This window comes from Phymastichus coffea, unplaced genomic scaffold (assembly GCF_024137745.1).
Source record: "Phymastichus coffea isolate CEN01 unplaced genomic scaffold, Cenicafe_Pcof_1.1 PCOF00054, whole genome shotgun sequence".
NCBI lineage: Eukaryota > Metazoa > Arthropoda > Insecta > Hymenoptera > Eulophidae > Phymastichus > Phymastichus coffea.
Genome location: NW_026706865.1, coordinates 1,773,524 through 1,791,501, shown reverse-complemented (window position 1 = coordinate 1,791,501; position 17,978 = coordinate 1,773,524). Strand labels below are relative to the sequence as shown.

Sequence of the window (17,978 nt, the reverse complement as noted above, 5' to 3'; positions counted from 1 at the left end):
AACTTGTCTCTCTCTCTCTCTCTCTTTCTCCTATGCCCCCTCTAGAGCAAATTGACTGATGTTATCGTAAGCTCGCGCAGGCGAGATGTTTTCAAGGGATACGTGCACCCTAGCCGCGACGGATGGTGAATTGTTTCGAGTGTTGACAATTGCAAGGATAACCTTGACAAACTTCGTTACTCTTCACTTGTAATGTTCGAAAGCTTTATTCGACCGTGAACGAGAAATTGCAATCGCAGAGAACCTCTGGAGATGGTCTCTGTGGAAAAAAACCCGACGGAACGTAGACAATCCACGCGCGCGCTTGTGCGTCCGTGCATCTTCGTTTCCTACCAACGAACGGACAAACATACCACTTGGCTACTAGTCCATCTGTGGAGATGGAATAGGCAGAGGAATCGAAACGGCGATTCGACATTTCTACTGCGTCGAGCGCGAAAGGGTCCGCGAGCCGCGGTAGTCGTTCGCGAGAGCTCTACTTGCGCCCTTTTCCGCGACAATGGGCTTTCGCGGCATCGAGAAGACGCGCGCCAGCCGGGCTTGTCGAAGAATTCTCGGCTGCACGCTCCTGGATTTGGCCATGCGCGATATCGAAGTCTCGTTTACCCAACCCCTGCTGCCTTGAACAATCGTTGCCCAATAGATAATCCCGACGCAGTCAATTCCGTTAGTTAGACACTAAGGGTGGTTGTTTGCATTGCAGGCCAGGTGGATCTGTGGACTCAAAGCTTGACCGGCTGTCCGTGTAGCTTCAACTCGTCCAAGACAGCGTGCGCTTGTTGCGTACCATCCGGTGGCTGCAGCTGCGGTGCTCAGGTACCCAACAGGTGTACCCAATGCGGACTCGAGGATTACTGCTCTAACAGTGAGTTTACAATACGATCCTGCACCTACATATTGCGTCAGCATTGTCCGTTATCTTCTTGCAAATTCGATAAAGATATGCATTCATGGAAATACATTATTGCTGCGATTTGCCTACTGTTCGAGCCGTTCATTTTCAAAACAGTTGTCGGCAGCGATTCTTTCAAACTAAGCAGGCGTTGGAAAGATGAATGCCTAAAAACAGCTTCGGCCCTTCCGCACTGCGTTCGATGGAAATACTTTGGCTATGAAAAGGCGGCTGACATCGCCAAAGATGGGGAAAGCTTTTGGTGCCTGGGAGGGAGCTCCACGCGCTGGACTTGCGGAGCCGGAAGCGATGAAAAGCGCTCGTCTGGGCTGCTCGATCGTCGAGGCAATTGAAAAAACGGCATGTCGCCGAGCGCGACTAATCTAATTCACGCTCTTCGAGAGAGATCAACAACAACCGATGGCCTGATTGTTCAATGATATTCACGGGGCGCGGTCGAGTGCCCATTAGCGAAAGCTCTCTCGTTAAAACGTCATGCCCAGGTGGACGAAATCTCGCGGGAATAACTGTTTCTTCCGCGAGAGACGCTATTCGGTCGTAATTGGGATTAACCGGCGATGGCTAGGGAGAGGGGCGATTATTTTCTTCCCGATGACGAATCTCATTATCGCGGGTGAAAGCGAATAATTAACGACGATCGATAGTTGAGCTGAGCCTCGTTAAAGCATTCGCACGGTTATCTTTGTTCGCTTGGCGCTTGATTTATTGCAATTGATCTGCTGATCCCGGCTTGGTTTTAGTGTGCAACGTAACGCTCAACAGCCAGCTACTGTTCAGCAAATCGGATCGCGGTTTCGGCCAAATCAAGTCGCCGCAACTGGAAGGCCCTTCGCTGTGTACTTACCGATTTGTACCGGACACGGGGCAAAGGGTCGAGCTCCAAGTCTGGCGTATGATATCCATCGGACGACACAACGGCACCGCGTAAGTACTTTTCTTATCATCCTTTGTGGAAAACTATCCAACTGATACTCGGCCTCTTCTTATACCGGCCTCCGTTCTCCTCCATTCCTTCCGATCGATTCCTTCAATTTGTCATACTCCTCGTTCGCACGTCCGAGCTTTGCCTGGAACTTTCATTGCTGCTTCGTGCCGTCTGCCTGACGAGCCATAAAAACTTTTTACAATTCCTCCCAGCTGACAGACTGCAGCGCGCGCGCGCCAATTTTTTTTTTTTTTTTTTTTTTTTTTCAATAATATTCTTCGCGTTGTTGCGTCGAAAAAGTCTTGCTCTAACGAGACGGAAACAACTTTGGAAATAAACGCGAATTTTTGTTGCTCTGCCCTCACGTGCGTCTTTTTTTCCCCTCCCCGCCGGACGACGCGACTTTGGAAGTTTTCCAATTTATAAGGGGAGTGAGGCGAAGAGCCAAGGCTAAAAGAGAGATACGTGGTGTTTTCTCGTATTGTAATTTTATCGGCCAGCGCGTAAGCTTTTATGGATATTGCTACTGCTACGGAACTTGGAAAGCCTCGAGATTTTCCTTTTTCCCTATAGTTGTCCGAGTTTCCAAAAAGTTTTTAATTAATTCGCTGTTGGTTGTATGTTTTTGCGCTAAAAACATATTTAAATGTACGGCGTAGCGACGTAGACCCAAATTATTTTCAAGCTCCAATAAAAGTTATACACGAAAGCTCATCCGCGAGAAATGGAAAATAACAAAGACAAGGTAAAAAAGGTTCTTACGCGAGAACAAATTCGACGATTTAAAGAGGCTTTTCCCTGTTTCTCTCTCTCTCTCTCTCTCTCTCTCTCTCTCTCTCTCACTCTCAGATGTTTACTGCATATAAAAAAGTTGCAAAAAAAAAACACTTGAAATAAATTGTGATTTGTTGAAAATAAGACCAGAAATGTAGCCAACGTCTACATCGCTGTGAAATATTCATTGTATTCGACGATTTTTAGCTTAGCTACCTTATAAAAATAATTTTTTCCTTTTCACAATCGTAAATAATTTCTGGCTCCGAAAATCCTCTAGGTGGAGGAAGGAAGGAGAAAACAAGAATAAAAAGTAAAGAACGGAACATCAAGAGCAAGGCGGACTAACGGCCACGAGGGAAACAATTTTTGCCGAGAATCAACTATATAACAGTTGTGAATCAGACCTTTAAATAGTCTCTATTTTTTGTTCTCCATTGGTAATTCGAGCTGATGCGCTGCTGTCGAATCGATTTTTAATTAACTCCGATTCTGTTAGTTCATTCTCTCTTTCTCTCTCTCTCTCGGTCAAATTCTGCTCGGATTTCGTTTTTTCGAACGTTTTTTTCTCCTCTCGCTGCAAGCTAATTAAGGAAATGGGATGCTACTGTCGCGATCCTTGTATCTATTGAGGTTATTGGATTTCGCGAGCATAAGATTCAGCTAGCTTTCAATAAAATTAAAAGCACTAATTACATATATGTAGATTGAGTCTGACGAAGGGAACTTTCGATTTCCTTGATGAAGATTGAAAGTCTATTTTGACTTCATTTACTTTCATCCGAATCACGTTTTCAATTACTCAAGCGCAATAAATGTCAAAATACATCCATTCACCGAGCTTAGAAAAAGCACGTCACTTACGATTTCTTCTGGAAGATTACAAAAAAAAGTCTCACTCAATATTTTCCACCAAAGTCAGCACACACACACACACACACACACAATGCTTCCGCCACGCAACTCAATACCACGCTCGGCTGCAAAAATCTTCTGCCATTGGCCAATCGGAAGGATGAAGAAAAGAGAAAGCTCACGGCAATGACACGAAGACTCTTCCTCCTTGAAGCGACGAAAAAGAGAGAGAAAAAAAGAAAAAGAAGAGAAAGAATATACGGGTCGCTGACGGTGACGCTTTCAACGCCGTGAGTCTAATCCCAAATGCCGGGCCACGAAGTTCTCATTCGAGCGGAATAACGGGGGACTTCGCTGTGTGGCAATTAGGTCAACTAACCCTCGTGCATTTTCGAAGGGTCGCTGTGCTGCTGCCACTGCTGCTGCTGCTGCTGCTGCTGCTGTTCGATTGCCACACGAAGAATTGGCTGTCGCTTGCGCTCGACGTGCTTTCTATCCTTCTGTTTGCAATTGAAGCGATGAGTTCGTTTTGATTCGCTGCTTAAAAAAAAATTTTTTTCCAGTGACTCATCTATATTTTGATTTAATTAAATGATAATTGAGTAGCAAACACGGTGTCATGAATTCTTGAAAAGTAAAGTAGACGGCGCCTGTAAAATCGCTTAATGAGAGCAAGCTGCAAGCTGCACAGCAAATATGTATGGCACACTCGTAACCTTCTTTCCCGAAACCCTCTTGCGCTCTCATTTTTTCCCAGCTCTCTCTACTTTTACTGCTGCAATGGACATGATACACACAGATACGATGGTAAAATATTATTAAGTGGTCCCTCGGCGTCGAGCAGTAGCTATAATGTGTCTCTTGATGGATGACCTTAATTTTGCCGCAGAATTTGTATGAGAATCGCTCGGGGCTCGTTCTTCCCATTGTCTCCTCCAAACCACCAGACCACTCTGATGGCCTCTGCATAATTGCGTGACTTGCTATCTGAACACTCGCAGACACCCATAGCTAATCAAGGGTGAACCGGACTCATCCCGCGTTATAAATACACGTGGCACGATTGATTCTTTCTATTACAGTAATTTGATTATCTGAGAAGAGAGCCATTTAGATTGAATTTCCATTTTCATTAACAGACAATATCCATTGGTTATTCATCATATTTGAAGTTTATAGGTCGATATTTATCAGCCTCAACCAACTGAATAAACTATCAATGCTATTTCCAATATCCTACCACGTCAAATAAATTTCTATTTGTAAAATTCTATATGCATAAGTGTGCCATTGACGTAATATCTGCTTGAAATATACGTAGCAATTATTGATGACTGATAGAATAGAATTGTCCGATTCAGTGTTATAAATAGTTGAAACGCTGTAAACTACGTCAGTGAAATGTATGTGTGTATTACTTAGTCCTTAGAATATCGTAGCGCTATTTTGCTTCCATCTCTTCAATCAATCCCTGCAGACCATTATTCAGTTATCCAAAGTGATGAATTAAATAATCGAGCGATTCTCGCAATTTCTCACTGTTCGCTTCCCGATACGTCAATTACAACATCAGAATTGTTAGCTACACCCTAAAACTGAAACTAACGCCGCGTCAGGCAGCAACATACGCGATGGAAGCCACAGTGTGTGAAGCAGCAGCGAACTTGGAACTTCGTGGCAGTGAAGAGTGAGGAGAGTAAGAGAGAGTGAGTGAGTGAGAGAGAGAGAGAGAGAGATCTAGGCAAACATGACGTAATGGACATTTTCAGTAGATTCAGCCAAGTTCCGAACCGAGCAGTTTGGCGAATGTTAGTTTTGATGGACGCCACCACTCGGCCTGCAGTTTGAAGTTTACACTCGGTGGTTTTCGCACGTTGTTGACTTTCGATGGCAAATAGATTTTGCTGCTTCCAGGCGATTATTGTGTTTGCCGAGTTCCTCTGCCATTACGCTGCAGATTTGACGGAAAAAGTGGCACTATCGTGAATTGGACAACAAGTTAATCGGCGCTTGCGCGCCAACGTCTCTGTCATGACTCGTTGACCGTCACTTAACGAACGCTCCGTAAGGAGATATTGCATGGACAAGGCGAAATTGGCGTTAGGTCTTTGCAAGGTCATTAATTAAAAGGCCCTTTCAAGCCGGCGCTCTCGAGAATGCTCAGTCGCGGCAAGGAGAGCAGCATTCGATCGATCGCGGAGCGGGCGAGCGCGTGCACGCGTCGCTATTCCGCGCTCGCGGAATCCGGTTGAAAATTGGGCGACGCGGAAAAGGCGCGCGAGTTGCGACGCGCGCAGCGCCGTCGGATCATTTGCGGTCGCCGCTGGCGGTAGACACCCGGGCACGCGCGTTCCGGTTCCATCCGCGTTCTCCGTTGGTAATGCGCTTCCGAAGGCGCGACGCAGCCTGTCTTTTTTCGGCAGACAGGCCAGCGTTAATTATAATTTGCGGAGCGGCGCACCGCTGCGGGCATGCGAGAGTGATTAAAACGCGGAGCCGACAAAGTCCGATGTAAAATCCGTTGATAGCCGACTGCATATGCATGTGTCTACGTTCGCAGCAGTAAAACTTTGCAGCCGTCAAAGCCAGAGAGCCAGGGGTGCACGGAGCGCGCCCTGATGATAGCTGCATATTTGATGCGGTTGTTCCGCAACGCCAAAATAAATCATGCGTGCACTCGGGTTTTAATGACGCGACGAGGCTTGCACCCAAGTGCTTTCACGTGTTGCGCGTGCTACTGCTGCCATTGCCTCGTATCGTTGCGTACAGTCCACCTCGGTCTGTGCACGTGGATATCAATTTCGTTTCCAAGTACATGCATACGACTTTTCCCTCGTTTCGCGTTTCTAGTAATTTTCAATTTTGCTTTTTGCATGCGTGATCGTAGGATCGCCCAGTCGGCGAATAATTTAAATTATTCTGAATTAGATGTAGAAACGATGAAGCTGCCGCCAGTAGTGTAACTCGATTACAGTCAGCCAAGCAAAACCACGAGTAATTTTCAGTTTTACTTTTTGCATATGTAATTATGGAAACGCAGAGTTCACAAATCATTGGAATTATTCTGAATTAGATCACAGGAATGTTGAAGCCGCCGTCAGTAGTACAACTCGATTACAGCCAGCCATGCGAAACCGCAATAAGCGTATAGCTACACCGAATGAAAACGAATGTTTATTTTTGCAAAGCAATAGTGAAACAACGGTAAAACAACAACAAGAACAACAACAACGATAAAAAAAGAGAGAAGGCCAACGATCGTAAGCGTCAGGTGGCAAGAGCAACGGTCCGCGAAAAGCGCGTCGCACGCGCGGAATTTGATTTCACGCTCGCCGGCTTTTCAAGCGTGTATATGTGTATGGAAAGAGAGCGTGCCTAAAGCGAAATAGCGTGTATAAATCAGGTCTCGAACTACTGCAGTCAGCTAGCCACGCGACGCTTTTAATAGCCGCGAAACTTGATAGTTTCCGAGTTTCGAAGATACATGTATACGACGTCTGCAGCGGCAACTGCGATTGATTTTTTCCGTATCTTTTATTCCCTCGCGCGGAAGATATTTATTCGGATTCGCCCAGTCTGCAAACGTCTTTATGTGGGTATTCAGCGACAGGCGAAAAGAACAGCGACGGCCGCCCCAGTAAACGACAAGTGCAATACGAGGGCCACTTTGGTTGACTTCGTTTTTTTCGTTTGCTCGTGTTGTATGCTTAGGCCACTCAAAGTCGGCAAATAAAGCATATATGAATTCTGTTTACTCGAGCGGGCCGCGTAATGAACACGTGACAGTTCTGACGCGCCAGATACCAAAAGCCACTTTACGTACGTATGGCGATGAAATCCTGTGCACGCGCACACGCGCGCGTCCGCGCGCGCACGCACGTAAGCGCGTTACGGCAAATGTTTGAAATAAAAGCGGAAATTGCCCTGCTGCAGGCGATCAAATGTCAGCCATTCGATTAGCTTTTATTGACGGATAGGAGGAAAAAATAGATAACTTCGCTGCGCACTTCGTTAACGTGGCTCATCGATCAAGGCTACGCGTGCGCGTGAGGCCATTTGCATTTTATCTTAAGTTTGTTGACGTTTGTTGACTCCGCGAGTACTTCGCTCTCTCGAGCTTTCCCAGCGGCACGTGATTTGCCTTACGAAACAATCGCATCGACAACCGTAGCAGCGCCAGGAGTTTGTTTACCCTACTAGTGTATTAGCCAGCAGAGGGACTGTGACTGCCTAATTTATGTCTTTCGCAATTACTGAGCATTGCGCTACCTTTTTCATTGGACTGATTGTGGAAATCATGAGTGGATTAAGTAGTCAAAGTAAAAATGTAGTCATACATTTCTCGGAAATGAAATTATTTTACACTAATTCGAACGTGAACATTTTTTTCGGATTAGTGAATCAAGTAGTAAGAGTAGATGTAGCCAGGCACTTACATAAAAGTAAAATTTTCCTTTTGTTATATATTTCATCTGAAAACATGAGCTTTTCAAATATCATGGAAAGCAGAACGATAGAGTAAAAGAGTGCGTAGGCTTCCCGTAGTAGAGCTCGATAAAAAATTCAAAAACGTCCCGGCTATCTCTCCCTCTCCCTCTCTCTCTCTCTCTCTCTCTCTCTCTCTCTCTCTCTCTCTCTCTCTCTCTCTCTCTCTCTCTCTCTCTCTCTCTCTCTCTCTCTCTCTCTCTCTCTCTGTTTTCGTAATGCGCGCTAATGGATAACGACATATTTGCCGAGTTTAAAAACGTTGCCTTTCACTCGCAGATTCGTCGGCCTACTCCTTCTCTCTCGGAGTTTGCATTAAAATTTACAATCTCCTGGCGCAGACGCGAATTCGGTATAAATTGATTTGCAGGCAGCGACGACGACGTCGACGTCGACGACGACGACGACGACGACGACGACGCGAGGAAATGCAAAATCCGAGTAAGTGATTTCCGGCTGACTTGGCTGACGAGTCGCGTCAACTGTCGCCTAAAGGCAACGACGTTTTCGATGGCAGCGACGCGATGAGCGATATTTAGACATATTCTGATGTACACTGATTCATCTTCGCTTCTTTTTCGAAGCGAGAATGATTGTCGATAAGTTTCAACGTAGGCACTTTTCTCTCTCTCTCTCTCTCTCTGTTGTGAGATTAGCAAGTTAAATTTTTTCGACGTGCCGGGAATTCGATTATAATTTTAAAATGGCTTTCAGCTTGCGAATTTCGCGCGGGAAAATCTCTGAAAATGTATGGCAGCTAGCGGTAGCGGCGGCCCGAGTATACGCTTTATGCAACGGAATATATGACTGCTTTATTTGACTTGCATAATTTTTATTTGAATTTTATTTTGCCGTGGCCCTATATTCTAATGTAATTATCGTCATTGAACATATCGCGAGTGAAAGAATTGCGTCGCATCAGTCGCGCTACGCGAAAGAAATACGCAAATACAAGAGCGAAGACAGACGGAGGCGCAGCAATTAATCGGTCGAACTCGCGCATCGCCGAGCACGATAACTCGGCAGCTCGGAAATTTCATTTTTAATTTCGCGCTCGCTCTGCTCCTCGCGCGGCACGGCACTGGACGGTATAGACGTGATAAAAGAATCTCACGTGCCGGCAGTTAGATAGCCGCTGCCTGCTCGCGCCTCGCACCCGGGAGGACAAGGGAAAAAAGGCCAACGCCAGATGCGAGGAACGTGAAGCATAACCGGCGAAATGAGCGAGACGTGCTAAGCGGCGCTTTCACTTATTTATGTCTTTCCCCGTTTCCATTCGCGCGCGACGCTTAACCGACGATACTCGCTGCCAGGCAATTGATTGAATTTTCGCCCCACTGCAGAACCAAATGCGCCCGTCCATTTGCTATCCTTTTTATTTTACGGGATATGAATTTATGGACTCTCGCGCAGCTGGTTAAGTGTCGGCGTAGATGTACGAATGAGAAATTGACTGTGTGCACGTCGGTGCTTTGTTATATCATATCATATTTCTTTACGCATTGATTAATTTCATTTCGTGGAATATCCGATCATCCGATCCTCTGAATAACAATTCCAAACGAGAAATAATTTGAGATTTTCAAACGAAATAATTTCACTTCATTAAAACGCACTGCAGTCACGAAAAACAATATCTTGTTAAAAGAAAAGTTTAATTTCAAAAATAAAGGTGCGCAATACTAATGTTACAGCGATTTTCCATATTGGCTTGAATATCTTACGGAGAAAGTGAAAAAGAGAGAAGTAAAAAGCAAGGTATCAAATGAAATAACGAATATCCACAGCTAGGCTGAGCAAAAGAATCGGACTGGAGTCTGTAGAAAACAATCTTTGACGCTTGATATGTTAATTAGCCTTATTGAAGCGCGCGAGAGTCTCGTTAACGAGTCAGATTTTCAATTAAACCGCCATAGAAATTCAGCTCCTCGTGGCGCTGTCTGTAAGATCCGAGGAAAACAATCTGAATGGAAGCAGTCTCACGGTTGCGAGAATAGCGCGTGGCTAATGGAATTTCCTATCGCTCCTTGCTCTCCATCTCTTTCGCTCGGGGCATCTTGCTATCGCTTCTGCGATGACGGCTTGTCCTAATTCTCCTTTAAAAAAGACGCTGCGGTCGTGGATAAAGTAAAAAGAACGCTCTTGCTCGATCGATTTCTTGCTTTTCATTTTAGCGCCACTACCGGCGAGCGAACTCCAAGATCAATAGGTGCTTCGACTTCCGAATTCATGAGCAACGATCGAGCCCTTCCCAATCGCCGCCAAAGCAACAATGTCAAATCTACGGGACGAGTGAAGATGAGTGAACGCTCCGCCGTTCATCGTCGGTATACATAACCAAGTCGATTCCTCTTATGAAATTCGAAAGTTGCGCGGCTTTTGCGTTCGCCCTCGCGCGTCGTCTCTTGGCACTCTCTCGTGGCTCCCTTTGAAGCTCCTTGCCGCGAAGGCAAAAGCGCTGCTGCATGCATAGTAATCGCCGAAGCAATTTTCCTGTCTTCCGCGGCAGCCTCTTTTGATCTTACCTCCACTTCGTCGTCGTTTATCTTGCGGGCGACTGATTTGCTCGCCCGTGACAAACAATGGACTGGCTCCCTTTTCCCATCTCGATGCAATCATGGAAACTCCCTCGTTCGAGACGCCCCTCGCCCTCCCCCGCCCCTTTTTCTCGGAGGAAGAGGCTTTTGCCTTTGAATTGCACTCGCGAATTAGAATATCGTTTTGCTACGGCGGGGCTGAAGCTTGTTACATAAACGCCGTGGAAATCGCATAATTCCGAGCTTTGTCCTTGTGTATAGGATTGATTCTAAGATAATTTTCTCATGTAAGACATGCACTCTGGCGTTTCATTCGAATTCTTATATTTCTTTCAGGTGCGAAGGCGGTTGGATACAATTCGACGGCGGCGCTCGAATCTGCGGCGCTGACAAACGACTGCACCAGCCTATCGTCATGTTTTCCGACAAACCTCAACCAGTTTTGCACTTTCAGTAAGTGGTGCAGTTTTACGATACAGTGAATTTGCGCTTGTTAAAATCGTCCGATCGTTTCTCATTCGTCGATTAATAGCCAAGTCTTCGCACTCGCGTGCTAATGAAAATAAGGAAAAATTTGTATCCGCTCGGACAATTCGAAACTGGCGGGAGATTGTTAAATCCCGTTTGCCTGCAGTTTCCTCGCGACTTGCCGTTAAATCGTAATGGAACTCAATCGTACGAAAAAAAGAGGCAGAGTCATGAAGCACAGCGCGTGTCTCCGATCTGCATGGGGGTTATAATTGACGGGAACCAGTCGGGGCGCGAGAAGCGTTATAGTGCTGAAAACGGGATTATATTCGTCGTAATAACGTTTCGCTTCGCTCGCTCCGCTGTTTTTCCATTGCGCCGCGCAGAGAAGGACAAGTGGCGAGATGGCGCTTTTTTTTTAACCAGTCGGCGATAAATTGGCTTTCCTATGATTAATGAATCACGGGATTTCGTCGGGCGCGCGCGCTTTTAATGCCTCGGCGAAATTTAATTTTATGGCGCGGCGAGATGGATTTCGCCGCTGTTACCGGCGCGCGCGGAGAGGATGTGTGCGATAAAGTTTATTGCTCGGGGATTTATAAGTTTTTCCACGTGGATTATGTGTTTACATGTGATCTACGCGCGTAATTATCGATTGATTCATTGCAATTTTGTCGGCTACAATCTATTTCATCTTCCGCTTCGATTTTGCGCGTTAGAATGGAGTAATGAACGAGCCGCTTGCATTTAAAATCAGAAACGAGAGATGATGGTAGAGAGTGCACCGCCTATAAGGTGCCTATACCGCAGCTCGAGAGGATCGTCGTCTGGATGCGACGTTACATGACGGATGGGCAATGAGACAGAGTCCCGTGCCTCGAGTTCAAATCAGGCAGTCTCTCATATAAACTAATTACGACATCGGCTCTGGCTGAGTTCCAAGTCAAACGAGGAAGCCTCGCGTAACGTGCAAGTCCGAAGAACCGATCGAAACTCTACGTTTTGTTCTCGTTCGCGTTTGAAATTCCCGTTTTTGCGTTTTACAGTGGACAAGTTAATTCCAAGCTGATCCGGTATTTTAGGATTTTGTGATAGCATCGAAATGGTTTGGGACAAGGGAGGGGGGATAATTGTATCGAATTTCCGCGAGGTTAATAATACACATTAATTCGGTCTTTATTTGGTTAAACTACGCTTTCGGGAACCCTGTGAATATATCATTTCCATATTCCTCATCGTCCGGAGTTTTGAACTGCTCACGAAAATTCAAATAGAAATCCGAAGATAGAGCAAAGCGATTTGTTGTCGGGGAAAGCCATTTTTGCCGAACTAAAGCAATTTCATTTTGATTTTCGATCCCCAATCAAATTACCCACTTCTCTCTCGAACGACCTGTTTGTTATCCTACTTGTGATTTGAGAAATGAAAGTAAATAAAAAATCGACTCAATTGCAATAATTAGAAAAAGAAAATAGAAGAATGACGAACGATACCCTTACCTGCGCACGGGATTTGAAAACTCGTCGCGGCAGCGACCAAAGTAAACAGACACACTTAATCCAATTGCAATCATCGGATATTAAAACCACTCGTCCCTCCACTACCCTACTTACTTGGCGTGGCAGCGCGCGTCTTTTCTCAGGCGCGCATCTATCAAGGGCTTCTCTCACTGGATTTCTTTATCGGGGCCGCAGAAGCCGAGAGACGCTCATTTACATTCTTATTAAATTGTCCCGCTGAAATTATGAGGAAACTTGGCGTGGCTGCCGCTCTCTTCTTCCTCACTTTTTTGCTCTCGCTCTCTCTCTCTCTCTCTCTCTCTCTCTCTCTCTCTCTCTCTCTCTCTCTCTCTCTCTCTCTCTCTCTCTCTCTCTCTCTCTCTCTTTCTCTCGAGCGACATTACACCGACAAAGGTCTATTTATTGGGCTGCTGAAATAAATACGAGCGTCCGATTTTAGAGCATTAACATCAATACCAATTATGAATATTCGATCGGCTCAATTGTGCGCGTTGAGGTTCGGATATTGTATGGTATTGTCCCGCGCGCCAGTTGGTCAATTAGCGCTCGCTAATTAGTGAAAATTGGTCCTCTGTTGTAACGAACATCTTGATATACACCTTGTCTTGGTAGACACGTTTGTTGGTGCATTTCAGAATTCGGCACTGACCTTTGTTTCGATGTAGCGCGAGTACGAGAACAGCCAGGCGTACTTTTCAAATCACGTTTCTATCAAGTAATCTGATCGTGGACGCATAGCGAAAGCGGACAAGTCAAGCAACCTCGCGGAAGGCAATTCGTCAATAAGAAGATGCATCGAGGGAAAAAGAGCGGCAGAGCGTCGACTGACAAGGGGCGCAACAATGAACATCCTGGCGCGTAAAACGCCGCCGAGAGCGTTGACGTAGAAAAAGATAGGTAGCGGCATTACCGGAGGAGAACGGTAAACGCCCCTCTCGACGGCGACGCATTCTGCCGTGTCTTGCGCGCGGGAGTGGTGCGACAGGTGGAATGGAAAAATGCGGGAAACCACACTGCAAATCGCTGCCGCGGATAGAGCCGCGTGCACGCGCGCGCGTACAATTTACATGATTTCGCACTCGAGAGCAATTTCGCCGCTCTCCGCGCGCGTATACACTCTCCGTATGATTGTTTTCCCCGAAGAAATATAAAGAGAAACTCGCCCAACCATTAGGATACATATTTCATTCGCGTGTGGCTCGAGACTCTCTTTTTCTCTCTGTTTGTGCATTTTGCGAGAGCGCGCGCGCTGCTCCTGCGCGGCCGAGTCCAAGTCAATCGAGCGCGCTACGGTTCCTTCTTTGCCCGCAAAAGCCGCGGATGGTTTTCACATTTGCGCCACGAGCAACGGTCGAATTCAAGTTGCACACGGCAGTGCATTGGATTATTCACTTGCAGACTGCGGCACCTAAGTTTTGTTGCTCTTTCACTTGGCCGCGCGAAAAACTGGACGATCGGTCCGCTGTTATTTTCGAAATGGAAGGCCAACGAATATGCATGTAAATAAGAAATATGCGCCGGCGCGGATTTGCGATCGGAAAAAAAATTGCGCATTCAAATTGCCGATGGGATTGGAAGAACGATAGTTATTGCTCGGCCGAAACGTGCGGCGGAGGGGCGGACAAGGGAGAGGCGATGATGTCAAAGCACGCAACCGTTCGGCTCAGAGATCGCGCGGGATCAGAAGTCGCTCGTTGCCTCGATGCATTTGTTCCGAATATCGTTTCAGGTGGATTATCCAGAGCGCGGAGGAAGGCGGGAAAAGTAAGGAGTGGAATGGGCAGCGTAGCCCTGAATGAGAGAGAAAACGCAAGTGGGAGATTCAATTTCGCGCGAAAGCTTATTTAACGAGTTCGTTACGGTGCCCTTTTTACGGTTCTCTTTCCCGGACCATAACCGCATTATGCTTTCAGGCGAGCCCCGCGAGGCTGGAACTTGCCGCTGCTCTTAGTCGCCGTTGCCGTCGCCGTCGCCGTCGCCGTCGCCGCCGGCGTTAAATCGAAGAGTCGGCGACCTCGACGATCTCGACGACGCAAAATAATAAAAACAGACGCTACTGCAGCTGTGCAGCTGGCGTTGCTGTTATGACTGCGAAATCTTCGGCCTGGTATGCTCCAGTCGAGAAAGCTGTAATAATAAGAAATTTTACGGCTACGAGAATGATGGCGCAATATCGAATTTCCACATCCTTTTTTTCTTCTTCTCGTTACACTGCGTGCCTCTTTTAATAATGCCCCTTTCATCCGCACGCGACACCGAGTGAACATCGAGCTTACCGGAGATTGAAAAATTGCTCATGGGTTGGATTTTCTCCTTCTCGCGTCGCGTCCTCGTAAAGATAAGCACAGTTCGTCTTCGTGAAAATAAGTCTGCACCAGAGTCCGCTGCATTTTCAGAGCGACGAAGGCGGGGTGCCATCGGCCGCCGAAGCGTTGCATAGCCCTTGGATTCTCTCCGACGTATCACCGCTGTCGAGCGCGGTGCACGAAATGCCAGCGTTGTTTTTCGATCGGCGTGAGAGAAACAGGAAGATGAAGAAGCTCGCCTGCCAATTATCCGACTTGTCCTGGCCCTCTGAGCGGACGGAGCAATTAATTCTCCGCCCTGCCCCTCGAGCTAAGCGAGAGAGGAAAAGAGTGGCGCGCGCACGTACGCTCCGGGAATTCCAATTCGTCTTGCTGACGGGCGTTTTCCGGATGGATTCATTACCGCGGAACTTTGAATTGCAAGATGCGATAGGTTAACCGCTTGTCCGCGTCATATCTGGCTTTTCCACGCTGCCATTCGAAAATCTTGTTTCGACGACTCGTCAATGTAAAAGAGTGAACGCAACACCTGCCGCGAGGGCGCCTCATAAATAAGGCAATCGAAGCAGCGAAACAGCTCTCAATTTCCTTTTTACGGGCTTTTCGACTGGCGGCTTTCTTAGTCATTCAATTTCTAATAATCCCACCCCTCGGGCCGACCGAACTCAATCCATCGACGCGGGCAAGAGCCTCGCAGTGCTATCCGGGCAGTCCTTTTTTGGTCGCGCGTTGACCCAGTGAATCTGATTGAATTTTGAAATACAGCGTTGCGACGAATGTGAGCACGATTGATTTTCACTTTTTTCACTGGATCGCTATTTATTCTCTTTGTTTGCCGCATCGGCGACTCGGCGCCACTAAATCCTCCGCCTCTTCGTATGCTTTTTTTCTCCTCCTCCTTCTTCTCCTCGCTCTTATCCGTCTGTATCTTTTCTTTTCTGATCATTACTAAAGTTTGTCCAAGCTGCGCGCAGTTAACGGATCGATACAGCCTTTGTCGTAAATGAGCATTCTATGCGTTCGCGATGAATCGAGTGGCTTTGATGTTTTTCGCCAAGTCTGACTTGACAAGCATCCCGCCAATTTAATTAGACCGCGCAAATTTTGCAGTGCGTATTAATGCACCGCCGAAATTGCTTCGGCTCTGCTGCACAAGCAAAAATATCACCCTTCGGCGAGATGTTTCACATTTCAGTCTCTCTAAGACTGTATTTCATTGCAAATCACAGGTTGACGCGATAGCGCGAATGCCTTTCAAGCAACAATTATCAATTGAAAGGACTTGGTCGTTAGAGAAAAAATTATTACCCGTTGAAAATGGCCTCGGCCCTTTTCAAAACTTCAGCGCAAACAATAGATTCGCTCGCTTGCGAACTGCAGACGAACAAGTACACTTAGCGTTTCTCTCTCTCTCTCTCTTCCTTCTTCTGCTCATCGGCTGTTGAATTGTTCGATGGTAATGGCTTTGTCGCGACGACGACGACGACGAAACGCGCGCACACCAGCTGCTTCCTCGCCGCTGGGTTAAAGATCGATATGAAGTGCGCGAATTATCCGGGCGTTACTGTTAATGACTCGCGCGCGCGAATATCGCAAGTTTAGCGATGATTTGCGTTTTGCTCGTTTGCATCGTGTCGAACGTACAAAGGCTTCTCTTTCCTTTGCGAGGGAAGATACGAGACGTGCTTTTGAGATTGCGACGAATATTCGATTGAACAACGGCATTTTGCTCGCCAACAACAAGAACGCAACAATGAATCCAATCAACTGTACTTGTTCCCATTAATTAGGATTCATACCAGAAACGGCGTTCAAAGGAAGGCATTAGCTTTCAATCAAAGTCCACGAAATAAGCCGTTGCATTGTGTATACTCATGAAACACGGGAGAGAGAAAGGAGAAAAAAGCAAGCAAGTAAGCTAATTAACCTGCTCTCGAATTTCCTCGAACGAAAACGTCAGTTAATTACTTCCGTCCACAATAAGCAGCCGTAAAAGTACGCCATTCGACTGGGATAATGAAAACAATTAGCCTCGGCTCTCACGCTCTCTCTCTCTCTCTCTCTCCCTCTCTCTTGCTTTGACTGCTCTCTGGCGCAAGCGCACACAGGCGGAAAAGAAACTTGAACGAGCGGCAGTTTAGCTGAAAATGTCAAAGAGATCATATTATATATACGTTTCTAGGTATAAAATGAGAGGAGACGACGAGTGGATGAAAAGGGGGACGACGACTGTATGCACGTTGAATATTGTCGCTCTCTTTATTAACTCAGCACAGGAGGGGGGAATAAATGGAGTACGCTTTGAATTTTCATTTGCTCGACTTACTGAATCCTTTTTTCGAGATACGAAAGTATTTGATGAGAATTTTTTGTTGTTCAGCCTTTTTGAGGACCATCGTTGCCTTTAATCTGCTTTTCAATTTATTTAAAATCTTTATTCCTTTCTTCTCTTCGCACTTTACGCTCTTTTACTTTAATATTTATGCTATATAATTCGAAACTTTATACGGTCGCTCGTTCGCATTAGCACGATTATATATTTTCTTTTCATTGCACTGCAAAGGAAGCTTTGTGTCGGTAGCATCCGCTTCGGTGATTTATATACACATTCGTCGTCCATGTAGCTAAAGGATCCGCGTCGCCTTCCACCGCATTGTGTTCAATGGTTCACGGCCTCGCCTACGTCTCATTGAACTCCTGCTTAAGCCCACGAAGAGATGGCCTTTTTCCCACACCCCATATCCGCTTGCCAGTCAGTTTCGCTCGAGAAACATCCGCGATCGGACCTTACAAAAATAGCCATCGTCGCATTTTTGCTTGACAGCATCTGTCGAATCCGGCTTCCGTGCGTGTACCTCGAAAACCAATGACATCACTCGGGACTAGCCACACTTCAATCTGCTGTGCTGGTAGTGGACGCATCGCTTCTGAAGTGTTGCCAAACCATTACCCTCGGATCGGCACCATCGATGTTACACTAGTCAGGGTTGACCACGTGCCCAAGACGTCGGAACTGCGGCACCTTTCCATCTTGACATCACTTCCCCCCTCCACTTTCTCTCTTTCTCTCTCTCTCTCTTTCTCTCTCTCTCTCTCTCTCTCTCTTTCTCTCTCTATCTTCAACTACCGTCTTAAGGTAACGTCAGGTTAAGGTAACAGAGCTCTCAAATAAACACAAGCAAATGACCATTCCGT

The 17,978-nt window shown here is 46.5% G+C and overlaps 1 protein-coding gene across 1 annotated transcript in view; it reads left to right on the top strand.

Annotated features, from left to right (window-relative positions):
• LOC131665838 (uncharacterized) overlaps positions 1 to 17,978 on the top strand; it is a 70,440-nt gene that overhangs the window by 11,457 nt on the left and 41,005 nt on the right. Inside the window, exons 2-4 of the mRNA XM_058937999.1 lie at positions 704 to 865; positions 1,654 to 1,837; positions 10,826 to 10,942. Of these exons, the coding sequence (XP_058793982.1) occupies positions 704 to 865; positions 1,654 to 1,837; positions 10,826 to 10,942 (463 nt within the window). The remainder of the gene's footprint in view (positions 1 to 703; positions 866 to 1,653; positions 1,838 to 10,825; positions 10,943 to 17,978) is intronic.